The sequence below is a fragment of the Sphaerodactylus townsendi genome, linkage group LG04 (assembly GCF_021028975.2).
Source record: "Sphaerodactylus townsendi isolate TG3544 linkage group LG04, MPM_Stown_v2.3, whole genome shotgun sequence".
Lineage (NCBI taxonomy): Eukaryota > Metazoa > Chordata > Lepidosauria > Squamata > Sphaerodactylidae > Sphaerodactylus > Sphaerodactylus townsendi.
In genome coordinates this window covers 138,749,941-138,776,113 of record NC_059428.1, presented here as the reverse complement: position 1 = coordinate 138,776,113, position 26,173 = coordinate 138,749,941, and the positions used below count along the sequence as shown (strand labels likewise).

The 26,173-nt window shown below is 55.0% G+C and overlaps 2 protein-coding genes across 5 annotated transcripts in view; both read left to right on the top strand.

The window, feature by feature from the left end:
- The first annotated feature begins 1,835 nt into the window (after positions 1 to 1,835).
- TFAP4 (transcription factor AP-4) lies at positions 1,836 to 26,173 on the top strand. Of its 4 annotated transcripts, XR_007244286.1 has the most exons (8): positions 2,209 to 2,478; positions 6,232 to 6,397; positions 6,862 to 6,960; positions 7,111 to 7,281; positions 8,163 to 8,264; positions 8,932 to 9,090; positions 11,510 to 12,375; positions 26,162 to 26,173. XR_007244286.1 is itself a non-coding variant. In XM_048493876.1 (7 exons), the coding sequence occupies exons 2-7, from the start codon at positions 6,323 to 6,325 to the stop codon at positions 11,669 to 11,671; spliced, it is 768 nt and encodes a 255-aa protein (XP_048349833.1). In that variant the 5' UTR covers positions 1,836 to 1,950; positions 6,232 to 6,322; the 3' UTR covers positions 11,672 to 12,721. The 4 variants fall into 4 exon arrangements, 3 of the variants coding, with proteins under 3 accessions (XP_048349833.1, XP_048349831.1, XP_048349830.1); XM_048493876.1 differs by lacking the exons at positions 2,209 to 2,478; positions 26,162 to 26,173 and adding an exon at positions 1,836 to 1,950 and having other exon boundaries at positions 11,510 to 12,721; XM_048493874.1 differs by lacking the exon at positions 26,162 to 26,173 and having other exon boundaries at positions 2,200 to 2,478; positions 8,220 to 8,264; positions 11,510 to 12,721.
- Positions 15,393 to 26,173, top strand: part of SRL (sarcalumenin) — a 44,616-nt gene continuing 33,835 nt past the window's right edge. Inside the window, 1 exon segment of the mRNA XM_048493883.1 lies at positions 15,393 to 15,538. Coding sequence (XP_048349840.1) covers positions 15,478 to 15,538 — 61 coding nt within the window. The 5' untranslated portion in view covers positions 15,393 to 15,477.

The window sequence follows — 26,173 nt, the reverse complement described above, 5'->3', positions numbered from 1 at the left end:
TCTCTGCTCCCTTCAGGTCTCAATTATGAGATGTTTTCCCTACCTGTCACCAGCCTTGCAAGAGCATCACGCCCGCCGCTCTGCAGCCCCACATGAGCACTTCCGCGTGATCTTCTTCTGCACGTCTCAGTCTTGGTGGAAAATGGAGTCACTCTGGAAGGGAAAGTCCACCTTTTCTTCCAAGCCCATCCTTCCAGGCAGGCAAAACATTCAGGGCACGAAGGGAGCAGCTGTTGGCTTCAGCCAATCTCGCCAGGCGTGTTCTGCAGTTTCCAGCGAGGCGGCCGTGGTGAGACAAGCGGTTCTGTTGCTGATTCTGGCCGTAGCTGCCACCTTCCAAAAGGCACCACTGGCCTTGTGAACCTCCAAGAACATCTGCCGGTGACCAAGCTCAGGTGGGCAGGCTGGCCAAACGCAGCCAGGTAGGAAATGGCTCCGAGCAGCTGAGCAGTTCTTGCTGTGGGAAAGGCATCAATTCTGGAGGTCTAACCACCTAGAGTAGCCCACGTGTGCCTTGGCTGAAACCTGTGAAGCACCAGGGAGCGTTCCCTCTGTGCATAAAACAGAACTGCAGACTGGAGGAGCTGGGAGTGGTCAGATGACGCCCCTCCTTCCCTGCCACTGGGGGCACCCAGCTCCTCCTCACCCGCTGTGCAGAGAGAAACAGAAACTAGGGATCATGGTGGGAAGGGACCACATGTCAAGCCATAGCAGTGTGCAAGGGCGGGTGGGGGGAGCCCAAGGTGTGCATGGATTGAAATTTGGCCAGGTGAAATAGAAGATAGATGGAAGTGTTCAGATCAACACAAGTGCCAGAGAGATTAGTCCGTAGTCACAACAACAACAACAAAAAGGCAGATTGTATGGCACCTCAAAGACAACAGGTGATCTTCAGGTACCCAGGAGCCTGCAGTTATTAATCTGCACAGAACCTCAGAAGAGCCCTCCTGGATCAGACAAGAGAAGGTCCACCTACTCCAGCATCCCACCTCACACAGTGGCCAACCAGCTCCTCTGGAGGTCCAACAACAGAGCACAGAGGGCGCCTCCTGATGTTCAGGGACTTACTGCCTCTGGATGTGGCTGTTCCCTTTAGCCACCATGCTTAGCAGCAACCATGGGGTGGACCTGTTCTCTGTGTCTCCGCCTGATTCACTTTGCAAGACATCCACGTGGGTGACCTCACAGCCTCCCCTGGCCGTGAATCCTGCAGAAGCCAGAGGGGGCTGCTGGCCAGCCCTGCCCAGAAGGAGCCCAGGTCTCAGGCACGGTAAAGCCCTCCAAAAGTCCCGATTGATCTGGATACACACCGGGGTTCCTCTGCAGGCAGAGCTGGCATCACTGAGAAAGGCCTTTGGGATGCCCTCAATGGAGACAGCAAATACCCGCTGGTGCAGATACCCGGGCTCTGGGACAGGAGTCTCCCAAAACTGAGCCCCTTCTCACAGGGGGTGGCTGCTGGGAAAAGAAAGCCCCGGCAACATTTCAGCAGCCCCCTTGGTGTGGGTCAGGGGAGAGGCATTTGGGGAGCCTTCTGGGCACAGGCCCTCCCTGCCCTGTTTGAAGCCAGTGGTAGCATTTGTCTGTTGTTAACTGCTGGGCAAGACTGGGGGTCAAGGGCCCCGTCTGCTGCTTTTGGGAAGGGCTGGATCCCCTCGGCAGGGCCTGAATGTATGTATGCAGGACACTTCCCTCCCTCCCGCACGATTGGAGGGCCACACAGGAGCCCGGGGCCACCCTCCACCCAGCCGCTCCTGCGGGCAAGCGCGGAGCAGAACCAGTCACCCTCGACCACTCCCGAGCCGAGCCCTTCCTTGGCGGCCCAAGGAGCAGCAGCAGCAGCAGCGCTGGGGGGCTCGGGGCCGGGAGGGCAGACTGCTGCTGCTGCTGCGGAGGCGAAAGGCCGCCCTGAGCGCGGTCACTCAGCTGGGCACGACTGCCGAAGCCCAGGTGGGCCCAGAGCTGGGTGGGTGGCAGGAGGGGGAGGCCAGCTCGGCCAAGGCTGCCCCGGGCAGAGGGCGGGGGGCAGCGGGGCAGGTGAGGCAGCAGGCTCCTCGGGGCGAGGCGTGCGGGGGGCCGGGCGGACTGGCGGCGCAGGAGGGCCCTTTGTTTACCCGGGCCGGCGGGGGCGGAGGCGGCGCCGGCGGGGGGGAGGAGAGAGGGCTGCGCTCGCACCAGCTGTTTCCCGCCTTGCGAGAGGCAGGCGCGCCCCCGCACTGGCAGGCGCGCGCTCGCAGGCAGCCAGGCAGGCCAGCAGGCTCGCTCGCCCTCCCTCCCTCCCCGTGCACGCAGCCAGGCGGCCGGGCGGGCGGGCAGGCGAGCAGGCGAGCAGGGGGCGCGCACTCCCGGGCGGCTCGCACGCGCCGGCGGCCCCGATCCGCGCCCGGGCATGGAGTACTTCATGGTGCCCGCGCAGAAGGTGCCGTCGCTGCAGCACTTCAGGAAGTCCGAGAAGGAGGTGATCGGCGGGCTCTGCAGGTGGGTGCGCGCGTGCGCGGGCGGCTCAGCCTGCTCTGGCCCCTGCAGACGCCGACGGAGGGGTGGGGGAAACCGACGGGCCCCCCGCCGCATCGCACGTGGCTGCGGCTCTGTTTGCGGAGGCGGGCGGCCCGGCCATGCTGCTGCTGTTGCTGCTCCTGCCTCCGCCGCCCTCCACGCTGCCTGCCGGTGCTGCGGGGCGTAGAGGCACGGCGGGGGGCGGCGGGCGCGGGGCTGCTGCGGGGGAGGGGAGGCGTAGAGGCGCGGCGGCGGGGGCCGAGTGGGGCGCGCCCGGTGCCGCCCCCGACGGAGCAGCCCCGCGCCCCTGCGACCGCCCCCCTGCCCCGGCTCCCTGGCCGCGTGTTTACCGCTGCTGCGGCCGGGCCTGGCCGTGACTGTGCAGCCTCCGAAGGGGCGGGCCTTTCCGCCGCGGGCTGCCGGGACATGTAGTGCGAGGCCCGGCCACGCTGCCGCCGCCGCTCGGCACAAAGGCCGGCCCTTCTCCTCCTCCTGGCCTCTCCGCCTGGCGCGCACGTGGCCCCGCCGCCGGCCCCGGGCAACTCCGGCCCGAGGGCGACGCGCGGGAGCAGAGCATGCACAGAGCGCCTGACCCGCCAGCCCTCCAGCCGTGTCCGGCGGAGGGCAGCTGAGCCCCGGGCGGCTTCTGCCGTGGCCTCCGCTGGGAAGCTCCTCCAGGGCGGTCTGGGGCTGCCCTCTTTCTCCCCTGGCCGCCCCCGCCCCCCAGCCTGGAGCGCCCGCCTAAGCGCCCCCCCCCACCTCACAGCAGCGGCAGCCCCGGACGTTGCCGACGGTTGCAACAGCACCGGCGAAGTTTGTTTTGAAACAGCTGCCACCGCCCGCCCGCGACCCAACTCAGCACGCCTCCCCCCATGCACACACCCCAAAAGGAACCCCCGCCCCGGCAGCCGCCGGCCAGCTCGAGAGGGGAGTGTGTCGGCCAAAGGACGGCGACGTTTCTGTCCATCGCGCGGTGCTGCTGGCTCGCTGTGCTTTGCAACGCCTGAGGAAGGATCCGGCCAGGGCCCGGTGGGTTTGGGGGCCCTCGCCAGCAGCCCCCCACTCCCATGGAGGAGTCTCATCCAGTTCTGCACCCTCTCTCCGCTTTTGCGTGCCGCCCTTTGCTCCTACATGCCAGCAGACCCTGCAGCAGGAGGGGGCAGCGAGAAATAGTGGGGGCACCTCTTGCCTTCGCCTGTGGGGCTTTTGCCTTCGCCCGTGGGGCTTTGCAGGGGTCTGTGTTCCACGCTTGTGCAGGAGTGGTTGGCAACCACAGGTGGGGAGAAGGTGCTGGTCCAGCCAAAGAAGGCAGGAGCCCTGGAAACCGTGGCCTGTCCCTCGTGGCAACAGAGGGACCACCCAGTAACTATGGTCACAGCTTTGCCAAAGCCCAGGTGTGGTTAGAGGGCTACTGGTGGCTCTTCTCACCTGGGCATTGTTGATACGCCCAGTCTTGTGAAGCAGCGCTGGGTTCAGACTCCGCTCGGCCTTCCATCTGAGGTCAGTACACGACTGGAGAAGGTGAAGGCAAACCACCTCATAAACCCTCTGAGTCAGTGATGCGGGGGCTGCCTCTGCCCCACGCAGCTTCCCTGACCTGTCATTCCACCTCCAAAGCGGCCCTTTGGGGTTGGGGCAGGTCCTGGGCAAAGGCCCTACTGCTCCCTGAGGACCAATTTCATTCGGTGAAAAGCAGGGCCGCAAACAACATTTTGCCCTCTCTTTACTCCACTACGCTTCCTTTGGGGCAGGCGAGGGTTTCTTTAGCATCCCATCTGATGAAGAAGAGTGCCCAAGAAGCTTTTGAGAGTGGTCAAAGGCTTTCATGGCCAGAATCACTGGGGGGTTGTGGGGTTTCTGGGCTTTATGGCCATGTTCCAGTAGCATTTTCTCCTGAGGTTTCGCCTGCGTCAGATGCAGGGGAAACATCAGGAGAAAATGCTACAGGAACACAGCCAACCCGGAAACCCCACAACACCCAAGCTTTTGAGAATTTCACTGCTGCTTGGGGTCTTTGGGGTTGGTTTGACAGAGTACCCTGGGCAAGGGGGCTGCTTGTCCCAAGAGCTTCAGGGGCAGCCTCGGCCAGTTTGAGGAAGCCCCGGCGAAGGCTCACAGCAGGCCGGGGGTCTCCTTGGGTCTGTGGAATGGTCTCATGTTGGGAGTTGCAGTCCTGAAAGTGAGGTGGCCTCCCGCTAGGAGCACAGGACTTCTGCCCACACCAGAGAATTCTCTGGTTCCCCAACATCAGGTGTTTGAAACTTTTGGCAACACCTGGTACCTGCTTGCCATGGCTTCTGTCCGCCAGTGCAGGGAGATGGTTTTACTCTGAGAGCCAGTGTGGTGTAGTGGTTAAGAGCAGTTGGACTCTAATTTGGAGAACCGGGTTTGATACCCCACTCCTCCACCTGAGTGGCAGAGGCTTATCTGGTGAACCAGATGTGTTTCCGCGCTCCTGCATTCCTGCTGGGCGACCTGGGGCCAGTCACAGTTCTCTCAGAACTCTCTCAGCCCCACCTGCTTCACAAAGTGTCCTGTGGGGGGGGGGGGGGAGAAAAAGAGATTGTAAGCTACCTTGAGTCTCCTTACAGGAGAGAAAGGGGGGATATAAATTCAAACTCTTCTTCTTCTTTGAGATTTCTCCTCCAGACAGGAACCCAGCCCTCCAGAAATGGGTCGGTTGATGTCCCCTCTCACACATTGAAATATGCCTGAGACCTGTGCAAAGGACAGAAAGATGGATTTAAAAGGCCCAAAATAAATACACCTATGCATAAAGTTGTCTTGTCGAGACGACACCCCCTTTGGGGGTGAGGCAGCCTATAAATCTAATAAATAATAATAATACTCCGATGAAAGAGTAGGTTTCCCCCCAGGTATGCCAGCCAAGAGGGGGAAAAAGGGGGGGGGGTTTACATCCTTTAAGATTTTGTTGTTGTGCATCCAACATATTGAGGATTGGGTGAGGTGACATTTCTGTTTTGTCTTTCTTTTATGTTCTGATTTTTCCCTTGTGTGTCAAGCAGGGAATATCCAGTAATGGGCCCCGAAGTTGAGAATTGCCAGGTTAGCTTCAGGTCACAGGAGCAGGAAATTTGGTGCAGTTTCCTGGGCTGGGTCTTGAATGCTTCCAAATTTTATTGATTTGTACATTTTCCCAATTTCACCCATTCATTGATGAGTTGCCTTGAACAGGCAGCGTGCAAAGGTTTGAAATAAATAAAGTTTGCAAGCAGCAATGCCTGGAACAGCTTTCGGGGATCAAGCAAGGGGATTGTGGGCACACTGGCCTCTTTGTTGGCATGGGTCAGGTCTCCGTGAGCGAGGGGGCACGGCCATCAGTGAGGGTGCTTGGCCAGCCCGAGCAGAGGAGGCTGTTGGCTGGGGACTGTTGAAGAAGTTTACTTTGCCTGGACCTGGAATTTGGGTGCCTGTGAGTTTTCACAGTGGCAAACAGAAGTCACTCTGTGCAGTCATAAATATTCCTGTTTCAAGTTGCTCTTCCAAGTGAAGTGTTCTATACTGCAGAGGCTGTTTGGTTGGCTGAAGGCTGGCCAGGGGAAGTGTCTTTGCGTCCCCTCGCCCACTCCTGGAGTCACGTTTTGGGCCCCGTCTCGCTGCTGTTGGGGGCTGCTGCTCTTTAGAGGGTCTGAGCCTGGGGGGAGGGGTAATCCTGGTCTGAAGGCCAGGGGTCCATCTGGGGCCTGCTTCCTAACTTGCCGGCCTCCTCTGCAGCCTGGCCAACATCCCACTGACCCCAGAGACACAGCGAGACCAGGAGCGGCGGATACGCAGGGAAATTGCCAACAGCAACGAGAGGCGGCGCATGCAGAGCATCAATGCCGGCTTCCAGTCCCTGAAAACCCTCATTCCTCACACAGACGGGGAGAAGCTCAGCAAGGTAAGGTGGAGTCCGAGGGGTGGCAGGTGCCTAAATGTCTCCCCTTCCTGGCAATGTGAAGACAAGACCTGCAGATGCTCTGGAGGCCAGCTTCCTGCACTGCGGAGAGTTCCAGCAGGCCCCTTCTTCCATGTGGGTGGCTTCAGGGGCTGGGCACGTTCAGTGTTCGGTGTGGTATACTTGTCAGTGCACCAAACGCAAGGAGCCTGGGTTTCTCAAGGTACTTGTTTCTGAGCCGTTGGGCTCATATTGGGCAAATGTCCTGTGTGCTGTGGTTCCGCTAGGCTGTCCGGGTCAAAGGGAAGGCTGGGGCAGTTTGTCGACAGAAGTCAGCTCTGGCACAGAACAGCGGATCAATGCCCTGGGGCTGTGAGAGCCTCATCTCTGCGACCTCCATCAGCCTTGCAGGGGGAGCCTGAGGCGAGTGCGGCTCTTCCCACACACTTGCTTCTTCCCTCTGGCAGGCAGCCATTCTCCAGCAGACGGCAGAGTACATCTTCTCTCTGGAGCAGGAGAAGACCCGGCTGCTTCAGCAGAACGCCCAGCTCAAGCGCTTCATCCAGGTATCTTGGCTGCCACGGGGGAGCTCCTGTTTTCCCCCATTCTGGCGGCCCACTCCCCACCTTCCCGCAAGGGCCCCGGTGGGCTTCTCCCCCCTCCCCTCCTTCTGCCGTCCTCGCAGCCGCTCAGCCACAGCTCATTCTGCTTGGCAGGAGTTCAGCGGTTCCTCCCCGAAGCGGCGGAGGGCAGAGGACAAGGACGAGGGCATCGGGTCGCCGGACATCTGGGAGGACGAGAAGGCCGAAGACCTGCGCCGGGAGATGATTGAGCTTCGCCAGCAGCTGGACAAGGAGCGCTCCGTCCGCATGATGTTGGAGGAGCAGGTGAGGCCTGGGGGCGGGGAGGCAGGCAGGAGCCACTGCTAGGGGTTGGAGGGAGCAGCACAGGGCCGGTTCGGGAAATCCTTTCCTGGGCCCAAAAGCATGCGAGGTGCTATGGCTTAGAGGCTAAGAGCAGTGGCTAAGAGCAGGTGCGCTCTGATCTGGAGGAACCGGGTTTGATTCCCAGCTCTGTCGCCTGAGTTGTGGAGGCTTATCTGGGGAATTCAGATTAGCCTGTGCACTCCCACACACGCCAGCTGGGTGACCTTGGGCTAGTCACAGCTTTCCTGAGCTCTCTCAGCCCCACCTACCTCACAGGGTGTTTGTTGTGAGGAGGGAAGGGCAAGGAGATTGTAAGCCCCTTTGAGTCTCCTACAGGAGAGAAAGGGGGGATATAAATCCAAACTCTTCTTCTTCTTCTTCTTCTTCTTCTTCTTCTGTTTGTGAGGGGCTCTCACAAGGGGGGGCTTGTTATGGAGCTACTTTTGGGGTTCCCTTTGCACCCACAAAAGGAACAGAGGGGGGCTGGAGAAGGAGCCCAGCCCCTCCTTCCACAAGGCCTCGCAGCCAAGCTTCATGCTCAGTCTGACTTCTGCCTTTATTTGGGGGGCCAAAAAGTGCCTGTGCAGTGGGAAGGGGGGGGGGGCACAGAAGGAGAACTGCCTGGCTGGGATTGGAAGCTTGAAAATTCGTCACGAGCCTGTGTGGGATTCTGAAGGCAGCCCTGCCTCTCTGGCATGCGTTCCTTGGAACAATGTTTTCTTCTCAGCACTGAAAGTTGGGGAGGGGGGTTGGCGGGGTCCCCTGCGAGTTGCTGAGAGCTTGAGCATCCATGGTCCCTCTCTGGGGCACACATGACAAGGCTCTCCCCACTCGGCCGGCAGGTGCGCTCTCTGGAGGCTCACATGTACCCGGAGAAGCTGAAGGTGATTGCTCAACAGGTGCAGCAGCAGCAGCAGGCGCGGGAGCAGCAGAGCCACACCCAGGTGAGTGGAGTCCATCCCGCCCTTTCCTTTTGAGGCTGTGTGGCCCTGCAGGAAGGTTGCCTTACTCTGTGGCACTTTGGAGCAGAGAGCATGGGGCGAGTGACATTTGTGCTTTCCAGGAAAGAGGGTGCAGGACTGGGACCCCCCTGCCGCCACTCATATTAGTGGTGATATCCTGGAGGCTGAGGCCAAAAGCCTTAAGATGCCTCCCCCCCCCCCCCCTTCCTATGCTAAAATCTACGGAAGCACCAATAAATAACCCCAAACTCCCTTCTCTTGTGCAGTCATGTGAGGACACGTGGGGGTGTTTCTAGGGGTCTGGTGGGCCTCTTTGGGTCTCTCCTGAACCAGTGTTGGATTGGGGGGGGGGGTGCTGAGTGGGTCTGAGGAGCATCACGGTCCTCTGCAGGATTTCAGAACCCCCCAGGCATGAAGCACCTCTTGGCCACCTTCCACGGGTTAAATTGGAGGAAGCCTCAGACTTCACATGACAAGGAGCCCTGCTTGAAGGCAGTGGGAAGGCTCGAGTCCCCTCCGGCCCCAGGCACATGTGGGGGTTGGGTCACTTGGAGAGAACCCTTGCTCTGGCTTCTCTCAGGGGGCTTGCTTTGCCCCACCCGAGCTCCCTTCCTTGCCCTAGTTCTGAACGGCTTTCTCTCTGTTCCAGCTCTTGCCTGTGCACGGCCCTCCAGCACCCACCCACCACCCGACCGTGATTGTGCCGGCCCCACCGCCCTCCCACCACGTCACTGTGGTAACCATGGGCCCGTCCTCCGTGATCAACACTATCTCAACATCCAGGCAAAACCTGGATACCATCGTTCAGGTAAAGGGGGTGAGGGATTGGCCGCTTTCCAGGGGGCAGGGTCTGCTCTTGGAGAGTCCAACGGCAGGTCACATCCTGTGCCTTCCCAAAAGGCAGCGGACAGAGGATCAAACAGACCAAGCTAGATGCTGGCGGGGACGGCTCCCCAGGCAGGCCTCAAGCAACGTTCCTCCTCCGTACAGCTGGACTGCTTCACACGTCCTGGGAGACACGGTGTGCAGCCTTTGCATGTCTCTTTTTTAAAAAAAGAAACAAAGCATATTTGTACTGTCAAAGGCTTTCGTGGCTGGAATCGCTAGGGTGTTGAGGGTTTTCTGGGTTGTATAGCTGTGTTCCAGTAGCATTCTCTCCTGACATTTCACCTGCATCTGTGGCTGGCATCTTCAGAAGATCATCTTTAGATGCCAGACACAGATGCAGGCGAAATGTCAGGAGAAAATGCTGCTGGGACACGGCCATACACCTCGGAAACCCCACAACATCCTAATACATATTTAGTGGGCAAGTCTGGCCAGTTGCAGCTCCCCCACTATGTTTACTTGCAATTGAATGTGGGATTTTTATTATCATTGTTATTCGTGGGGGCATTTGAATTGCTTTTCACATTTTTATCCAGTAAACCTGGAAGTTGTAGCAAGACAACAGGCCTTGACTTGATCTCATCAGATCTCTTGGAAGCGAAGGAGGGTCAGGTGTTGTTGGGACTTGGATGGGAGACTGTTAAGGAAGCCCAGGGTTGTTATGCAGAGGCCGCCAATGGAAAACCCCCTCTGTTTGCCTCTTGCTTTGAAAACGCTACAGGGTTGCCATAAGTTGGCTGCAACTTGATAATGGTTTACATGCACACACAGGAAGACCCAAGTTTTTGGACAGAATTTGCGTAGAGGACTAACGTCTGGGCAACTGTGCTTGGGTGGTAGAATGCTCTAAAACACAGGCGTTAAACTCGCGGCCCTCCAGATGTTCATGAACTACAATTCCCATCAGCACTTGCCAGCATAGCCAATGCTCACGTTGGGAGGGACTGATGGGAATTGTAGTTCATGAACATCTGGAGGGCCGTGAGTTTGACACCCCTGCTCTAGAAGAATGTCTGGGCCACAGAGAGCTTCCCCCCCCCCCCCCCCCCGGTTGCCCAGGGAGGCTTGAAGGTTTTTTAGTGGGCCTCTATAAGGCAAGGGGTCTTTCAACCTCCAGCTTCCTCCTGGTGCATGAGGAGAGTCTGGGGGAAGGTGATTATTATGGCAACTTTTGCCAGAGGTTAAAACCTTTCAGTTGCTCACCAAATCAGGAAACAAAGGGCTTCAAGTCACTTCGACCCAGCAACAAACTTCTGTGGTGTTCTTGTCGCCCACTGTGGCTGTCAAGTCAAATGCAGGCAGAACAAGGCTGCGCCTTCCCTGCAATGGCCATTGCTCCCCATCACCACCACCACCACCACCACCACCACCACCACACAGACACCCCCCTCCCCCGGGGGGGGGGATTAATTGGCAATTGACAAATCGCTGTTTTAAAAACATTAATAAACAAAAAGGCATGGGGGTGGGTGGGCTGCAGATGGGAAATCGCAGCAATTTGGGCAAGGCCTGTAGCCATCCTGGAGGCCGCCACCCTGGCTTTGCTACAACCTATGTAGTAAAGCCGGCTTAGACTGCAGACAGCAGAGATGCTGGAAGGTACACAAGAGCCACAGGAGGGCACGTGGAACTGGGAGGGGGGAGGACCCCATCAGCAACAAACCCAGGCCTGGCGGGGAAACAATCTTTGTTTCTCTTCAGAATGAATAGCATTTCTGGTTCTAGAACCAGCCAGGTATCGTGGTTACGAGAAGACGGGCTCTCATCTGGAGAACCGAGTTTTGATTCCCCACTGGATGTGTTTCCCCGCTCCTGCGTTCCTGCTGGGTGACCTTGGCCAGTCACCTGCCTCACAAGGGGTCTCACGAGGAGGGGAGAGGAGTTTGCAGACCACCTTGAGTCTCCTTACAGGAGAGAAGGGGCAGGAGCATAAATCCAAAGTCATCGTCTTCGCTTGGAATTTGCTCTCTCACAAGCAAGGGGATAAAAAAAAGCAGCAGAAACTTTTGAATGCATTATTTCAGGCCACCTGACCCCTCAGCCACGACTCTCCTTGTATTGTGCCTGGGGATTATAACCAGGCGGCTTGCCTGAAGGGCTGCTGTCTGAGATCCTGGCCCAGGTGGAGGCTTGGAAATGTGGACTCCTGAGCCAGGGATTTCTGCCGCCGCCGCCACTGGCTGCATTGTGTCACACCTCTTCCAAACTCGTGTCCCACCTCTTCCAAGCCGACTGTGGGCCCCAGGGGAAGCCTTGGTAGGCCCCTCAGGAGCAGCTGCTGAGCATCAGACCCCAGCACCTCATCTGCTCTGCTCTCTCCCCCCCCCCCCCACCTCCAGGCCATCCAGCACATCGAGGGAACACAGGAGGAGGAGCAGCGCCGGGCCGTCATAGTGACCCCCGTCCGGGTGACCCTCGACCCGTCCAACTCGGACACGGCCTCTGACTCGGAAGCAGAGGACAGCGACACCATGGATCACAGCAAGGCCGAGATGCCCTGACACCGGCCTGGCGACAGGGCGGGGGCGGGAGGGTGAGAGGAGGGGGTTGCAGAGGAGTATGCTGAGATTTTTACAAAATACCTTGAAATTTGGGTCTCTTTTATGACCCTTCAATACTGTACACGGGAGCGCTAGAACCTGGACAGCCGAAAGACCACCTCTTCAGTTCAAAGCAAGCCAAGCATTGGGCGAGGGGGGTGGGGTGGAATGGGGGGAGAAATGGAATTTTCCAGGGGCCTGTCCTGTGTGCGGAGGTGGACTGATCCGGAACCTGTCGCCACTCTGAGATCATGAACTCTTCCTGCAGGTTCCTGTGACTTATCTGAAGCTTTGCACTCCATTATGGTTCTGGGCGCCAGCCATGGCGTCCCCGGGAGATGGACTTCTTCCTGGGCCTCGTTCCCCCTCCATAGGCGGGCTTCAAGAACAGCCCCCTGTTGAAGAGCTCTGGGCAGTCCTGCCTCAGGGTCCGTTCACTGCAGGGGCGGGGAGTGGGCTAGCAGGGGTTTGCCTCCCAGTGCGACCCCTCCAAGCAAGCACAGAGTGTGTGATTTTTGCCCCGCCAAGCTTTTTCTTGCACCCCAGTGGCCTCTGCATCGTGGCGGGACGACACATTTCCCTCCATTCTCAGGGGTCGGTTCAGGTTTCAGCCCTTTCCGCGATCTGGGAGGGAGCATCCTTTAAAGGTTGCGCCGTCCTGGGGGGTCCCCCCCCCAGTGAGCCTTTCTGTTCTGTGAGCGCAGCGTTTGGTTGTGTCCCCCCCATTCCCCCCCTCCCTCCACACCCCCACCCCCAATTTGGCTGTAGATCTAGGCCAGTGATGTTTAGAGCCTGGTGGTATTTGGTAGGTTCTTCCCCGGCCTCCGCGGCTTCTCAGTACTTTCCTCTGTTTTGGGTTTGGGGGGGGGGGAGGGGTTGTTTTTGTTTTTTTTTTACAATTTTCAGGTCTTCGTGTTCATTGAGATGCTATTATATTTTGTTAAAAAAGTGGGAAAAAGAGGCACGTGCCTTTGTAAAGAAACAAAATAAAGTTTGTACTTTGTTTTTTAAGCTCCTTGACTGGGTTCTTCCATCCTTGGGCATCTCACAGTCCCTGCAAATTGAGGGGGGGGGGTGTAACACAGGCTCCTCTTCTGTGGGGGCCAACCTGTCTGTGGGCAATGGATGTACATTTATTACCAGCAGTTCCTTCCAGGACAACGCTTCATAAGAACATAAGAACAAGCCAGCTGGATCAGACCAGAGTCCATCTAGTCCAGCTCTCTGCTACTCGCAGTGGCCCACCAGGTGCCATTGGGAGCTCACATGCAGGATGTGAAAGCAATGGCCTTCTGCGGCTGTTGCTCCCGAGCACCTGGACTGTTAAGGCATTTGCAATCTCAGATCAAAGAGGATCAAGATAGGTAGCCATAAATCGACTTCTCCTCCATCAATCTGTCCAAGCCCCTTTTAAAGCTTCCACCCAGCAGTTCCCCAGAAGCGTATTTAGGCTGGTTTAGACACACACACACACCCCCGGGCAGCTGAAGATGCAGCTTGAAGGAATCCCCTTCCAGCCCAGCTTCCAGATGTGCCTGAAGGGCCGGAAAGAGCCAGGGCACAGATGCCTGCTCACTTCCAGAATATCCACCCTTCAAACACCCATCTGCCTTTCCAATATCAGAACTGACTTTTTACGTTCTTTCAGGATGTTCCAGTCACTGTCGAGTGTTTCCGGGGGGGGGGGGGGGGGGGCTTGAGCGGATTTTCCCGGATGCTGCAAGGACCTCTTAGTCGGGTGGGATTGAAGAGCAGGGCAGAGCCCTTCCACAGTGCCATCACCAGCGGTTGTGGTGTGGGAAGAACCCCTGATTGTGGATCCTTTGCAGAAGGAGCAGACGGGGTGTATCTCTCTGGGGCAAATGCAAAGGTGGGATCCAGCAGGTTCTCACAGGTTCCCGAGAGTAGGTTACTAATTATTTGTGTGTGTCGAGAGGGGGTTACTAATTGGTGATTTTGCCACGTGATTTTTGCCCCTCCTCCGCTCCACAGCAGTGGCGTGCAGAACCTGAAGCAGTCTAGCAGGAGGTGCACCGGCGTGTGTGGCAGCTTGCACCTGCGTGCATTCGTTTCCCACCCAAGGACCGACCGGCGCAGCAGCTGCATCCTTGCCACAGCCCTGCCCATCAATGCCCCGCCCCCTGAATGTCCCGCCCAGCCCCGTTGGCGCTATGCCACTGTTTGAATCCCACCACCATGGGAACCTGTTACTAAAATTTTTGGATCCCACCACTGGGCTCATGCCTTCATTTTTGTCCCCAACACAAATTATTGCTTGTGCAGCCCAGTCCTACCTATCAGACAGAGAAAATGTCGGGTCTCCTCGGTCACTCAATGTGGCTCTCTGAAAACAGGCTGCCATATTCACATTCAGGAGCATGAATATTGGGAGGGGGGGGGAGAGGGGAGGGGAGAGAAGCAAATTGCCATTGTCCACCAGGGGGTGCTGCTGTCTCGTTCTGTGCTGGGGATTGGGCTGCACCCCCATTTCTCTGCTCAAGGAACCCATGGAGGAGGAGCTCACGCGAAGCTGCCTGGGGCTGAATCCGGCCCTCGGTTCTTCAGGATCTGCTCAAACTGGCAGCAGCCAGTTCCAGGGTCTCTGGCAGAGGGCTTCCTTCCGCAACACAGCCTGTCTGGCCCTTTTTACAGGGGTTGAACCCTGGGCTTCCTGCATGACAAGCGGAGGCTCCTCCACCAGCGAGTAAGTAAAAGTAAAAGGAAGCAAGAAAAGGAACGGGGTCTTTGCTGTGCTGTGTGTATATCATGGGGTTTTTTCCTAGTCATTTTAAGAGCATCTCCACAGAAATCTTTAGTACTCAGGTGTCAAACTCGCGGCCCTCCAGATGTTGTGGACTACAGTTCCCATCATCCCCTGCCAGCACCATGCTGGCAGGGGATGATGGGAACTGTAGTCCATAACATCTGGAGGGCCGCGAGTTTGACACCTATGCTTTAGTATAAGACAAAAGATTTATACAATCTGAAGATTTATGCAATCTCTCTCACGCACACACACATTTTTAGGATGTGAGCTTTAACAGAGGCTCAAGTGTGTAAGTGGCCCCCGGATAAGCAGCACAGTGACAGGAGGGGAGATGGCACCGTACCCCCCTCCACCTCAAGCAGACTCCGCCCCAGCCCTGACTTTGCCCCGGTGGAGTGGGAAAGCAGTTTTTCCTGAGGCTCACAGTTGCCCCCAAACCTTCCTAACTTTGAACTCTCGTTCCTGAAAGTCTGAATGGGTCCCCCCACCCCCTTCCTTGTTGGGGCCAGAGCACAAGTCCACTAGCACTGTAAAGGCCGGCCACGTGCATTTTCAAGGGCCGACTTGACCCGTTCAGGTGATCCAGATCTTGTCAGATCTCCAGGCGGGGCTGACCTTGGTAAGTGCTTGGCCGGGAGGCCACCAAGGGAGTCCACAGTCACCACAGCAAAGCCCTGTTAGTTGCTTGCCTTGAAAACCACGCAGGCTCACTGCCCCGTGTCCAGGAGGACTAGCAGCTTGGACTGCACTGCAGACAGACTGCAGGCCGTGACTTCTCCCACCCCCACCCATCCGGTCCTGGGCTCCCTCCGCCTCGCTCCCTATTTGGGGCCTGGTGTGTTCCTGTGAGTGACGCTGGGGCCGGAGCAGCAGGGAGGGGCCTTGGGCGCTCCAGTGGCAGGCACCAGTTGTCAGGGCCCTGCAGCCAAGCCAGCCGGCTGCCTGCTCCTCCGGAGCCTCAACATCAGCGTGGGAGGGGAGAGGTCTCCTGGCAGCCACCATGAAGGGCGTGCAGCTGTTCTGCTGCTGTGTGGCTCCGCTCCTGCTCCTTGGAACGGCAGGTAAGGGGATTGCGCTGGTCCTCCGGGGCCCCCCTGCTGGCCTTCCTCTGGGGGGCCACCTGCTGCGTGAGTCTCCTGCTTGCCCCCATGCGACCTGCAGGCTCTCGGCTGCATTTCCTTTGCTGCTCGTTGCACCATTGGGGTTGGGGGGCAGAAGAGCCCCCGAGGGGAGGGAATGGGCCTAATTTTATCAAAGAACCCAGGCCTAGATGGACCGGGGGAGCCAGCATGCATGGGGATGCCGCTTCAGCCTTTACTGGTGGAGGGGGGCCTTGTGGGGAGGGGGAACTTCTGCATCTGCGGGGAGGTGGTCCTTGGGGCCAGAAGCCCTTTGAAAGAGGCAGTGCGCAGGGGGCCAGATCTGGTAGACAGAGACACTGTGCTGGGCTGTCCATACGGTCCCCCTGCGGTGCCAGGGGTGAGCCGCTGAGGGCCCGTGTCCAGGTGCCGTACAGTGGTGGGGCAGGCCCCCGGTGGTGTCTGCTGGGCCCTTCCAGGCAGCTGGCCACTTCGTGCGCCTGCCCATGTTCCCCTTGCTTGCCCTTGAGTTAATTTGGTCTCTCCGGCTGCCCTGGCTGGGCTCTGTATTCTCTGCTGCCGCCGCCGCTGCTGCCGGTGGTGCTGCAGAGTGGCTAAGTATGGAAACAGGCCTGTAATTGGACCCCCCAGCCCCTCGCAGCACCTCCCTCGCCCCCACCACGGCAGCTCAGCTGCTGCCTTCTCACCCTGACACAACAGAGTCGCGGTCGCCACTGCAGATTTCCTCCTTTTAAGGGCATCCTTTTGTCATTTGCGAGGGCAAAAGAGCTTTGCCCTGGGCCGCCGGGGTCCCCTGCCCCTGGCGTGGCACCTAGCCCCCTCCCTCACCAGATTGTCTTGCTGGAGCAGGTAGGGGGTTTATTCCCCTATCCCACCTGGCATCAGTTTCACCTGAAGGTTGGGGTGCCGTCCAGGCAGGTATTGCGCCCAGGAACCCTGCATCATCTGGCTCAGCCAAACAACTTGGCTGGTCCTGGCAAGGGACTTGGTGCACCAAGCAAATAATTCTGGCCAGGAGGGCATTTTGCACACTGTATCCCCACCCCCACCCCCCGGTGCAGTGCTCGTTCCCTCTGGGGCAGAGAAGAGGGCCAGGCTCAAGGCTCCCTGTGAGCTCCCCACTTTCGCTCTTCGCCCCTGCAGCTGCGAGTGGGGTGGGTGGGTTCTGTGACAGCTCTGCTCAGCCCCCCATGGAAGCTGGATGCAGGTGAAGCAAAGAGCTTCCCAGCGTTGGGAATAAGAGCTCCTGGTAGTTGGAGATTATTCCTATTCGGAGTTAGCAGAGTGCACGGGTGGCTAGCACCAGCATGATACAGTAAAAGTGTCGATTCCTAGGTCCCTCTCTAGCCACTGGCTCTCTCGTAAAACCCCCTCTGTAGGATGAGGCAGGAAACAGCTTAACAGCATAAAGTCCTTCTCTCCCAACACCCAGAGTATCAGAATTTGCATTTGGGGGCCTGGCCAACCATCCCCTCTGCCGTCAGATTGCGGCTGAGGCCTTTTCAGTCTTCCCTTGAAAATAGCTTCTCTTGGGTGTGTCTTTCTGGGGACTGGGGTGGGGGTGGGGGTGGGGGGGAATGGAAAGTTCCTAGACCCTCCAGTTCAGAGCTGGGGTGGGGCCTGCAGAGTGACCTGGGTACAGAGTTTATTAGTGTGTTTGACCCGGGGGGGGGGGGGGGGGCTTCCTGCTTTGAATGTCTTCTGGGTGGCTGTGAGGAGGAAGCAGAGCTTTGTTCTGCAACCTGGGGGGATCCGGCCAGGTGGGGCTGCCTTGGGTCAGGTGTGTTGCATTTTGGCCGCTTCTTCGCAGGGTTCACTGGCTCCAGGTGGCTCCTGTGAGGGAATTCCAGGTCAGATGCAAACTCTCTCTAGGAAGGGGCAGAGGCCACCACAGACTTCCGTTAGCTCTGCATTCTTCAGAAACGAGCAGGAGAGGAGCTGCGTGAAGGCACAGTGGTCAGCCCCTCCACGGGCTCTTCGGTGCTCCGCTCTGCCTGCCGTGGGGTGAGGGAGGGGCATTGGGGCAGAGGCACAGAAGACAGGCCACAGGGGCTGCAGGCAAATAGGGAGGAAGAGGCCCTTTGGCTACCAGTGCTGGGGAGTGGCTCCAGGGAAGGCCTCAGCCTCTGTCCCTAGTTTGTTTGCTCTCCAGGGCTAATGGCTGGTGGACTAGGTGTGCCCTCCTGGCCGCTCTTGCGTTCTTAGGCCTACCACAGCAGGGCTGCCTCTGAGACTCTCCTGGCCGATATTCTGATGGGCCTGCCAGGTGTTTTGTCCAGCGCATGGCTCCCTTTTGCTCTATGCTGCAGGTGAGCAGTATTGGATCATCTGTAGTGGGAGAAGCTGACTTGTGGCTGAGTTTCCACTCGAGAGGTTGGAGGGGGTGGGGGGCTGTCAATGGCGTATCTGCCTAGGGACAAGGGGTACCCCTTGTCCCCGGGCGCCCTCAACCCTTCCCTGGACTCCACCCTCTCTTCCTTCCCCCCCTGCCAGCTGGGCTCGCAGCCTGCAGTCTCTTCTGACCTCTCCTCCAGGCAGGCCAGAAGAGACTGCAATTCCAGCCTCGGAGACCTTCTTTTATAAGCACTGAGGCTGGGGGTGGGCACCCTAGACCTTGCCCATGTCCATAGTGGGAAGCAGAGCCTGGGGTGGGACAGGGGCGGGGGTGGGGGCAGAGCCTGGGGGGCATCCTGGAAACAATTTATTTCTGGGCGCCATTTACCCCAGGTATGCCTCTGGGGGCTGTCCTTGCTTCTTCTTCTGGGCCCCAATTCACCTCTACTACAGCCCCTTCTTCCCTTCTTGGGATCCTTGACTACACACACACACGCACCCCCTCTGGAGGAGGAGCCAAGGAGCCCTTCCATTCCCAGAGATGCTGCCAAGCTCTGAGTACTGCCTGGTGCTGGTTCCTGGTCATCTTTGGACTGGGGGGGGGGCAGCTCTCCTGTGTGGCGGCGGTCCTCCTCCCTGTCTTTTGGGGAAATGTTGACAGCGTCTTCAGGAGTGGAAGTGCTCCCCCCTGTTCTGGCAACTCTCCTTGCTGGTCTTCTCTCAAAGACGGTCTCAGCCGCTGAGTTCATACTTTGGGAAAGGAATTCGTAGGCAAGTGCAGTGCGCTTGCCCTCCAGCTGAAAGGCTGGAAACGGTGTGGGGACTTAGATGCACACTGGCTGTTAAATAGCGGAGTGCCGGGCATCGCCAAGGCTTGCCAATGGGGGGAGGAAGGGGAGCCAGCGGACGGTCCGGCTGCCTGCAGCACCTGCCAGGGCCTCCGCGTGGCTGCTCGAATTTATTATGGTAGATTTCACAGCTGCCAGATCTTTAGCTGGTTGTTATTATTATTGTTATTGTTATTATTTAAATTTAGTATACCGCCCCATCCCCAAAGGGCTCTGGGTGGTTTACAATGCCAGAGGACTGCAACAGCTCCTGGTCTGCCCTTGGAGGGAGAGCCCAGAAATGGTCAGTGAGGGAGGCTGGGGTGCTTGTAGAGGCCTCCTCTCGCGCTTTGTTCACACACCAGCTGTCGGGGTCTTTATCTCCTTCCTTCGGGTGGTTTCCTGCTGCTCTCTCCCTTGCTTGAGATTTTGCTGTGAGCTGGCTGGTGCCGGGTTCCTTCGTTTCTCCCACTTCTGAGAAACCCCAGGTGCTGCATATCAGCAGAGTATAAAGTGGAGTCACTCTGGTAAGATGAGAAGTCTTCTTGCACTCACTGCAACCTTCTATCACCCTTGGAAAAGAATACTCTCCATTCAAGATGTTCTTTCCATAGGAAGGCTTTTACTTTAGCAGTTGCAAGGTTATATAAGTGTATCTATACAAGACTATTGTACTATACAGAACTCTTCAGCAATAACAAAGTTCAACACACACAGAATTTAACTCAGACTTTATCTCTATCTCATCTCATCCTCAGCATATATAAATGCATACATCAGGGTTACTTTTCCCCGCCCACGCAACAGCCTCTCATTGGTCTAGAATTACTGTTGAACTCACCAATTGTGTTAAAGGTCAATCTTTGCTACTTTTTGCCCCTAGACTGACTGTCTGTGTTCTTGGGTTGGCAAACTTTCTGCTAACTTGAAATGACCTTTTCTGTGAACTTTTCACTCTTTTTTATATATCATGACACCCCTTCTCATATTCTAGTTAGTAGACTTACATACAATTCACTCAGTTATTTTTACAATTCCCAACAATGGTAACATCCTTTCAAATTTCAATTCAGGTTCAGCTTTAGTAAACAGGTCAGCTTGATTATTCTGACTTTCCACATAACTTAAAGTAATAGTTTTGTTCTGTACCATCTCTTTTACATTCTGGCATCTCACACCAATGTATTTGGTTCTGGTTTTCATGTTCTCAGTCTCTGCAAGACTGATACAAGTTTGTGAATCATCCTGAACAACTATAGGTTCAATACATTTCACATTCAGATCATTTAACAGTTGTTTTACCCCTTGTAACTCTGTACAAGTTTCACTTAGAGCGCTGTATTCAGCTTCAGACGTAGGCAATGCTACATTTGTCTACTTTCTTGACCTCCATACAATCAGTGTGTTAGCATACTTCACAATATGCCTTGTACAGGATTTTCTATCTGTATCATTGGCAAATGAACTATCTGCTATTGCTGTTAGCACATTTGTTTTGTCAGGTGCAATCACTAGACAATGTTGTTGTGTACCTTTGAGATCTCTTAAGACTCTCTTGACACGTTGCCAGTCATGTTGTGTAGGCTTTGCAACTTTTCTGCTCAGATAGCTTATAGCATACATGATATGAGCTCTTGTCCAATTGGCTATATGTAACAAACTTCCAATTATGGAGTGATATGTCTGGCTTTTCAAACAATTTCTCATCAGAACTGTTCTCACTTTTGACAAACTCTGTAGCCATAGGAGTTTTAGCAACTCTGGCATTCTCTAAACCAGTTCTGTGAATCAGTTCCTTTATTTTCTCTTTCTGGCTTAACAAAATATTTTTCTCAGCTGTTCTGGATATCTCTACTCCTAGATATGTTTTAATGTAGCCCAATTCTTTCACTTCAAATGTTTTACTCAGTTTCTCCAAAACATCAGTGATTTGTTTATCTGTTAGAGCTGTTACACACATATCATCTACATAGATAATGACAATTCTTTGCTATTTCCCTGTTCCTTTTGTATACACACAGGAATCTGCAATACTTCTTTTGAATCCTAATTTACACAGACCATCATTCAAACAATTATTCCAATTGCAAGATGCTTGTCTAAGACCATATAAAGATTTCTTCAGTTTATAAATCTTTCCTGTTTCAACTGCATAACCAGGTGCAGGTTGCATGTAGATATTCTCAGTTAAAGGAGCATGCAAATATGCACATAGAAAATCAAGATGTTTCATTTTCCACCCTTTTTGTACAGCTAGTGTCATAATTAGTCTCATGGACTCAGCTTTAGCTGTTGGTGAATATGTCTGTTCAAAATTTTCCAGATATTGTTGTCCATAGCCTTGTGCCACCAATCTGGCTTTGTATTTGTATTTTCCATCTGGTAGAGGTTTCTTTTTATAAACCCACCTAGACCCAATCACTTTTTGAGCATTTCCTTGACTAGGCTGGAAAGGTCCTGCCAAGTCTGCATGAATCAAAGAAAATGGTCTTTCTGTCTGTCTATTGCTCACTTTTGGTACAGGGTAGGACTTTTCCTTACATCCACTACACACTGAGCATTTTAGATAGTGTTTACAGGGTTTTACATCTATATCACAGACCTTTGCTTAATTGTGGACCACCCTTGCATGTCCAAGTACACGGTGCACTTCATGAACACAGTTGTCATGCAATGGTTTGTTAGTCAAACTAGTCTATCTATCTACAGTCTCATTATGAAGTAGACTTCTGTTGTTGACTCAGTGTGCTGTGCAGGCACTGTCCATTAACCAGGAGCTCTGTTGCTCCTCTGAAGCTTTGCTCACTACCATAGCAGATTCATTTTGCTTGCAGTTTGTAGATCTCCCCTTCTGGCCTTGCATTGCCTTCTTACTTCTGGCTTCAGGACAATTCTGGGCTAGGTGATCTATGGATCCACAGGAGAAACACCTTCTCACTGAACAGGTTTTGACAGGCGTTGTCTCTGGAGTTGCAGGTCTCACATCAGAGTGATGTCTGTTAGCTGGATTGGCTCTCTCTGGTTTTCTTTCTGTGGCTTGCCTTTCCTTTTGATAATTTCTTTGTTGCTGACTTTCTAGCAGTTTTGCAGTCACGAAAGACAGAGTCAGGTCCTCTTCTTTGACACTCTGCAAACTGTAGACTAGCTGATCCCAGCTTCCATCCAGAGAAGATAAAATGATGTAGGCTTTATGTGACTCAGGAAAAGTCATTCCTCTGTCTTCTAATGGAGCAAACAATGATCTCATTTGCTGTAGGTGAGAAGACATACACTCATTCGCCTTTAACTGGCAGTTGTACAATCTTCTGGGTATTAGTATTTTGGAGACAGCTGTATTTTGAAGAACAAAATTTCTTCAGTGATTCCCAGGACTCTTTTGCACAGACAGAGTCTCTAACATACAGGAACTGAGAATTCTCCACAGCTAGGACTATTGATGCACGGGCTTTCTCATCTGCTCGCTTACCATTTGCATCATCAGCTGCTAGAATTGTCTGCACAACTATCCACAAGTTTTCTCTTATTAAGTAGTTCTGCATCTTGCAAGCCCAGGACATATAGTTGCTTGCATTGGGTTGCTTGAAGGGCATACTTGCTGCTACAAATGCCATCTTCAGCTCTGTTCCAAACTGCTGCACCACAGCTCACAATTTGGACTGCTTCTTCTCTCTTACTCCCGAGTAGAGCTAACTCTGGGCCCATAACCTATCAGCAGAGTATAAAGCGGAGTCACTCTGATAAGATGAGAAGTCTTCTTGCACTCACTGCAACCTTCTATCACCCTTGACTCTCCACTCAAGATGTTCTTTCCATAGGAAGGCTTTTACTTTAGCAGTTGAAAGGTTACATAAGTCTATCTATACAAGACTATCTATATAAAAAGCTAACCATTCATTTGTGAGTCATGCTCTAACTCTGAAACCACTGGACCGAATGCTCTCAAAATTTCACACGTCGTCGCTCATGTATGCGAGCATGTTTTCCACACCTCCCCTCCCTCAAGTAATGCACCTGAGCCAGGTAAAACACTTTCCACACACACCTGCAGCCCTGCCGCTGCCCACTCCGCCACCGAACGCTGCACCTGTTACATCCCTGCACCCTAATGCTGCCTTGCCAATTGGCCGCATCGCCTACAGCTGCGTCACTGCATTCTTCCACCGCCTGCTGCCACCGCCCATCCCCTCCACCCACCACCTCCTGCTGCACATATCAAACAATGGCAATCCGTCTGCGCGGCCACCTCACTCACCATGCTTCACTCCCGTACCCACACACTCCCAGTCGCCTACTTTCGCACCACTTTCCACTGCCCCTCATGGCCCCAACGCCAACGTGCCTGGCTCCACCCCTGCCTCCACCTAAACCTCTGCTGCCCAAAACGTCCACGGCGCCATGCCTGGCTTCGCGCCTCCCTCTGGCCCAACTTCCCCTGCCCCAAACACCCACAACAACGCACCATGCTCCCCACCTAACTCTGCGGCGACTTCTGCTGCCCCCCAGCTCATGGTGCCAGAAGATCACTTTGGCTGTGTGTCACCAACTCCCTTCTTCTGCCTCTGCATAACGCCCTTCACACTACAGGACGTGCACTTTCAAACCACTTCTGATACACTACCCATCTGCACTTTACCATACAGAACTGCAAAACCCACTTGGAAGCAATTGTGCAACAGGATGCCAACTGCCTTCTTCTACCTCTCCCTGTGTATCCAGGTACAACATTTACATCTGTCAGAGACTAGGAAACACAGTAATGGATTCAAATTATGATCAAAGACATTTCACCTAGCCATAAGACACACCTTCAGAAGTAAGGGCTATTCTTCTCAGAGGATGGACCAGTCTTTCCTAATACAGAGCCTTAATGGCCATCTGTTGGGGAGGGGGAATACAATCAAAGGGATCAACTGATCGATTCTCATTATGAGAAAAGTAAGGACTTCATTAACACAGGCTTAATTTTCTTTCATTTCCATTTCACCACACTCAGCCACAGCAACGCATGGCCAGGTACCGCTAGTTGTACTATACAGAACTCTTCAGCAGTAACAAAGTTCAACACACACAGAACTTAACTCAGACTCTATCTCTATCTCATCTCAGCCTCAGCATATACAAATGCATACATCAGGGATACTTTTCCCCGCCCATGCAACCACCTCTCATTGGTCTAGAACAGGGGTAGGGAACCTGTGGCTCTCCAGATGATCAGGAACTACAATTCCCATCAGCCCCTGCCAGCATGGCCAATTGGCCATGCTGATAGGGGCTGATGGGAATTGTAGTTCCTGAACATCTGGAGAGCCGCAGGTTCCCTACCCCTGGTCTAGAATTACTGTTGAACTCACCAATCATGTTAAAGGTCAATCTTTTCTACTTTTTGCCCCTAGGCTAACTGTCTCCATTCTTGGGTTGGCAAACTTTCTGCTAACTTGAAATGACCTTTTCTGTGAACTTTTCACTCTTTTTTATATATTATGACACTATATGTGCTCTGCCTGCACGTGAGGCTGCTGTGCATGGCCGTGCATCTGTTGTAGGATGAATGAAGGTGATCCCCCAACCCCAGCTCTGGCTAGCTAGGCTTTCGCTGAAACAGTAATCGCTTGAGGAGAAGGTCTCCATTTTCTTCCCTTCCCTTCCTTTCTATCTTGAATACTCTAAAAAGTCTAGATTTGAAACCTGAATTCCTGGGCACAGAGCTAAAACGGAGGGGGCCAGTGGTGGGATCCAGCAGGTTCTCACAGGTTCCCGAGAGTAGGTTACTAATTATTTGTGTGTGCCGAGAGGGAGTTACTAATTGGTGATTTTGCCACATGATTTTTGCCCTAGTTACGCCCCTCCTCTCAGCAGTAGCGCGCAGAACTTGAAGCAGTCTAGCAGGAGGTGCACTGGTGTGCGTGGCAGCCTGCGCCTGTGTGCATTCGTTTCCCGCCCAAGGACCGGTGCAGCGGCTGCGTCCTTGCCATAGCCCCACCCAGGAATGCCCCATCCCCGGAATGCCTGGCCACGCCCCTGTCGTGCCCCACCCAGCCCATTTGTGCTACGCCACAGTTTGAATCCCACCACCATGGGAACCTGTTACTAAAATTTTTGGATCCCACCACTGGAGGGGGCCCGTGCAAATAAGGTCCACAAACTGCCCAACATATGATAACCCCCAGCGGACATTAAAATCAGGATACAATGAACTCCTAATTACCCCTGGCCCACGAGAGGTCTGTTTAGCCTCAACGCGGGCCAGGGCCTTTTCAACCTTGGCCCCCACCTGGTGGAACAGCCTCCCAGAGGAGATCACGGCCCTGCGGGATTTTATGGAGTTCCACAGGGCCCGCATAATGCAGCTGTTCTGCCAGGCATTTTGTTGAGGCTGATCTTTGACCACCAGTCAAGTGTTTTCTTACCTCAAAGGTGGGTTTTACTTCTCCTGTTTGATTTTAGTGTAGTCCAGTTTCATTAATTCCTGACTATGTGGGTTATTTTATTTTATTATTTTGCATACTGTTTTATCTTTTAAATTGTGGGTCCTTTTGTCAAAACAGTTTTTATGTATTGAAATTCTGGTTGTGAATCACCCGGAGCCACACATGGGAGGGGCGATTAATAAATCTAATAAATAAATATGTGAACGGTGAGCCTAGCACAGGGGTCTGCAACCTGCGGCTCTCCAGATGTTCATGAACTACAATTCCCATCAGCCCCTGCCAGCAGGGCCAATTGGCCAGGTTGGCAGGGGCTGATGGGAATTGTAGTTCATGAGCATCTGGAGAGCCACAGGTTGCAGACCCCTGGCCTAGCAAAAGAAAGCTGTGTGCATGGTGCCAGAGTCTCCGCTGCATGTAGCTGGTCAAGGCATGCTCAGAGGGCTGGCATAGGGTGGGTGAAGAGCACAGACCCCCCCCCCAACCCCAAAACCAGGTTTTGCTCCATGTCTCCCCACCCCCACCAAGCACCATTTCTCCTCCTGGTGGAGGAAGCTGAGGGCTGCCCTACCTGGCATGCATCTTTTTCCTCCTGTCAGCCAAGGAATCCTGGAACACAAGAGGGGCAGTGCCATGCAGCGGCTGTGGGGCTGGACGAGGGTCTGGGCTACCTGGGTTTGCACCTTGGCAGCTTTGCCAGTCGCCCTCACTCAGCCCAACCAACCTCTCAGGGTCATTGTGAGTGGAAAGTGGAGGAGGGGGATGATGCAAGGACTGGAGCCAGCTCATGCTGCAGCTGGGAAGACTGGCAGGGGAAAGAGATCCCCACCACGGAGCCAACAGCCCCTTCCCAGGTATCCTCCAAGTGTTTGTAGAAAACGAGCAGGGCCAAGTGATCAGAGGCATACCGGGGGAAATGGCTCCCGGTGCCCCCCCTCCAAACCCCACTTACCTTAGCCGGTGGAGGAGGGCGGTGGTGGTCTTGGGCAGCCTGGCAGGGCTGGGCCAGG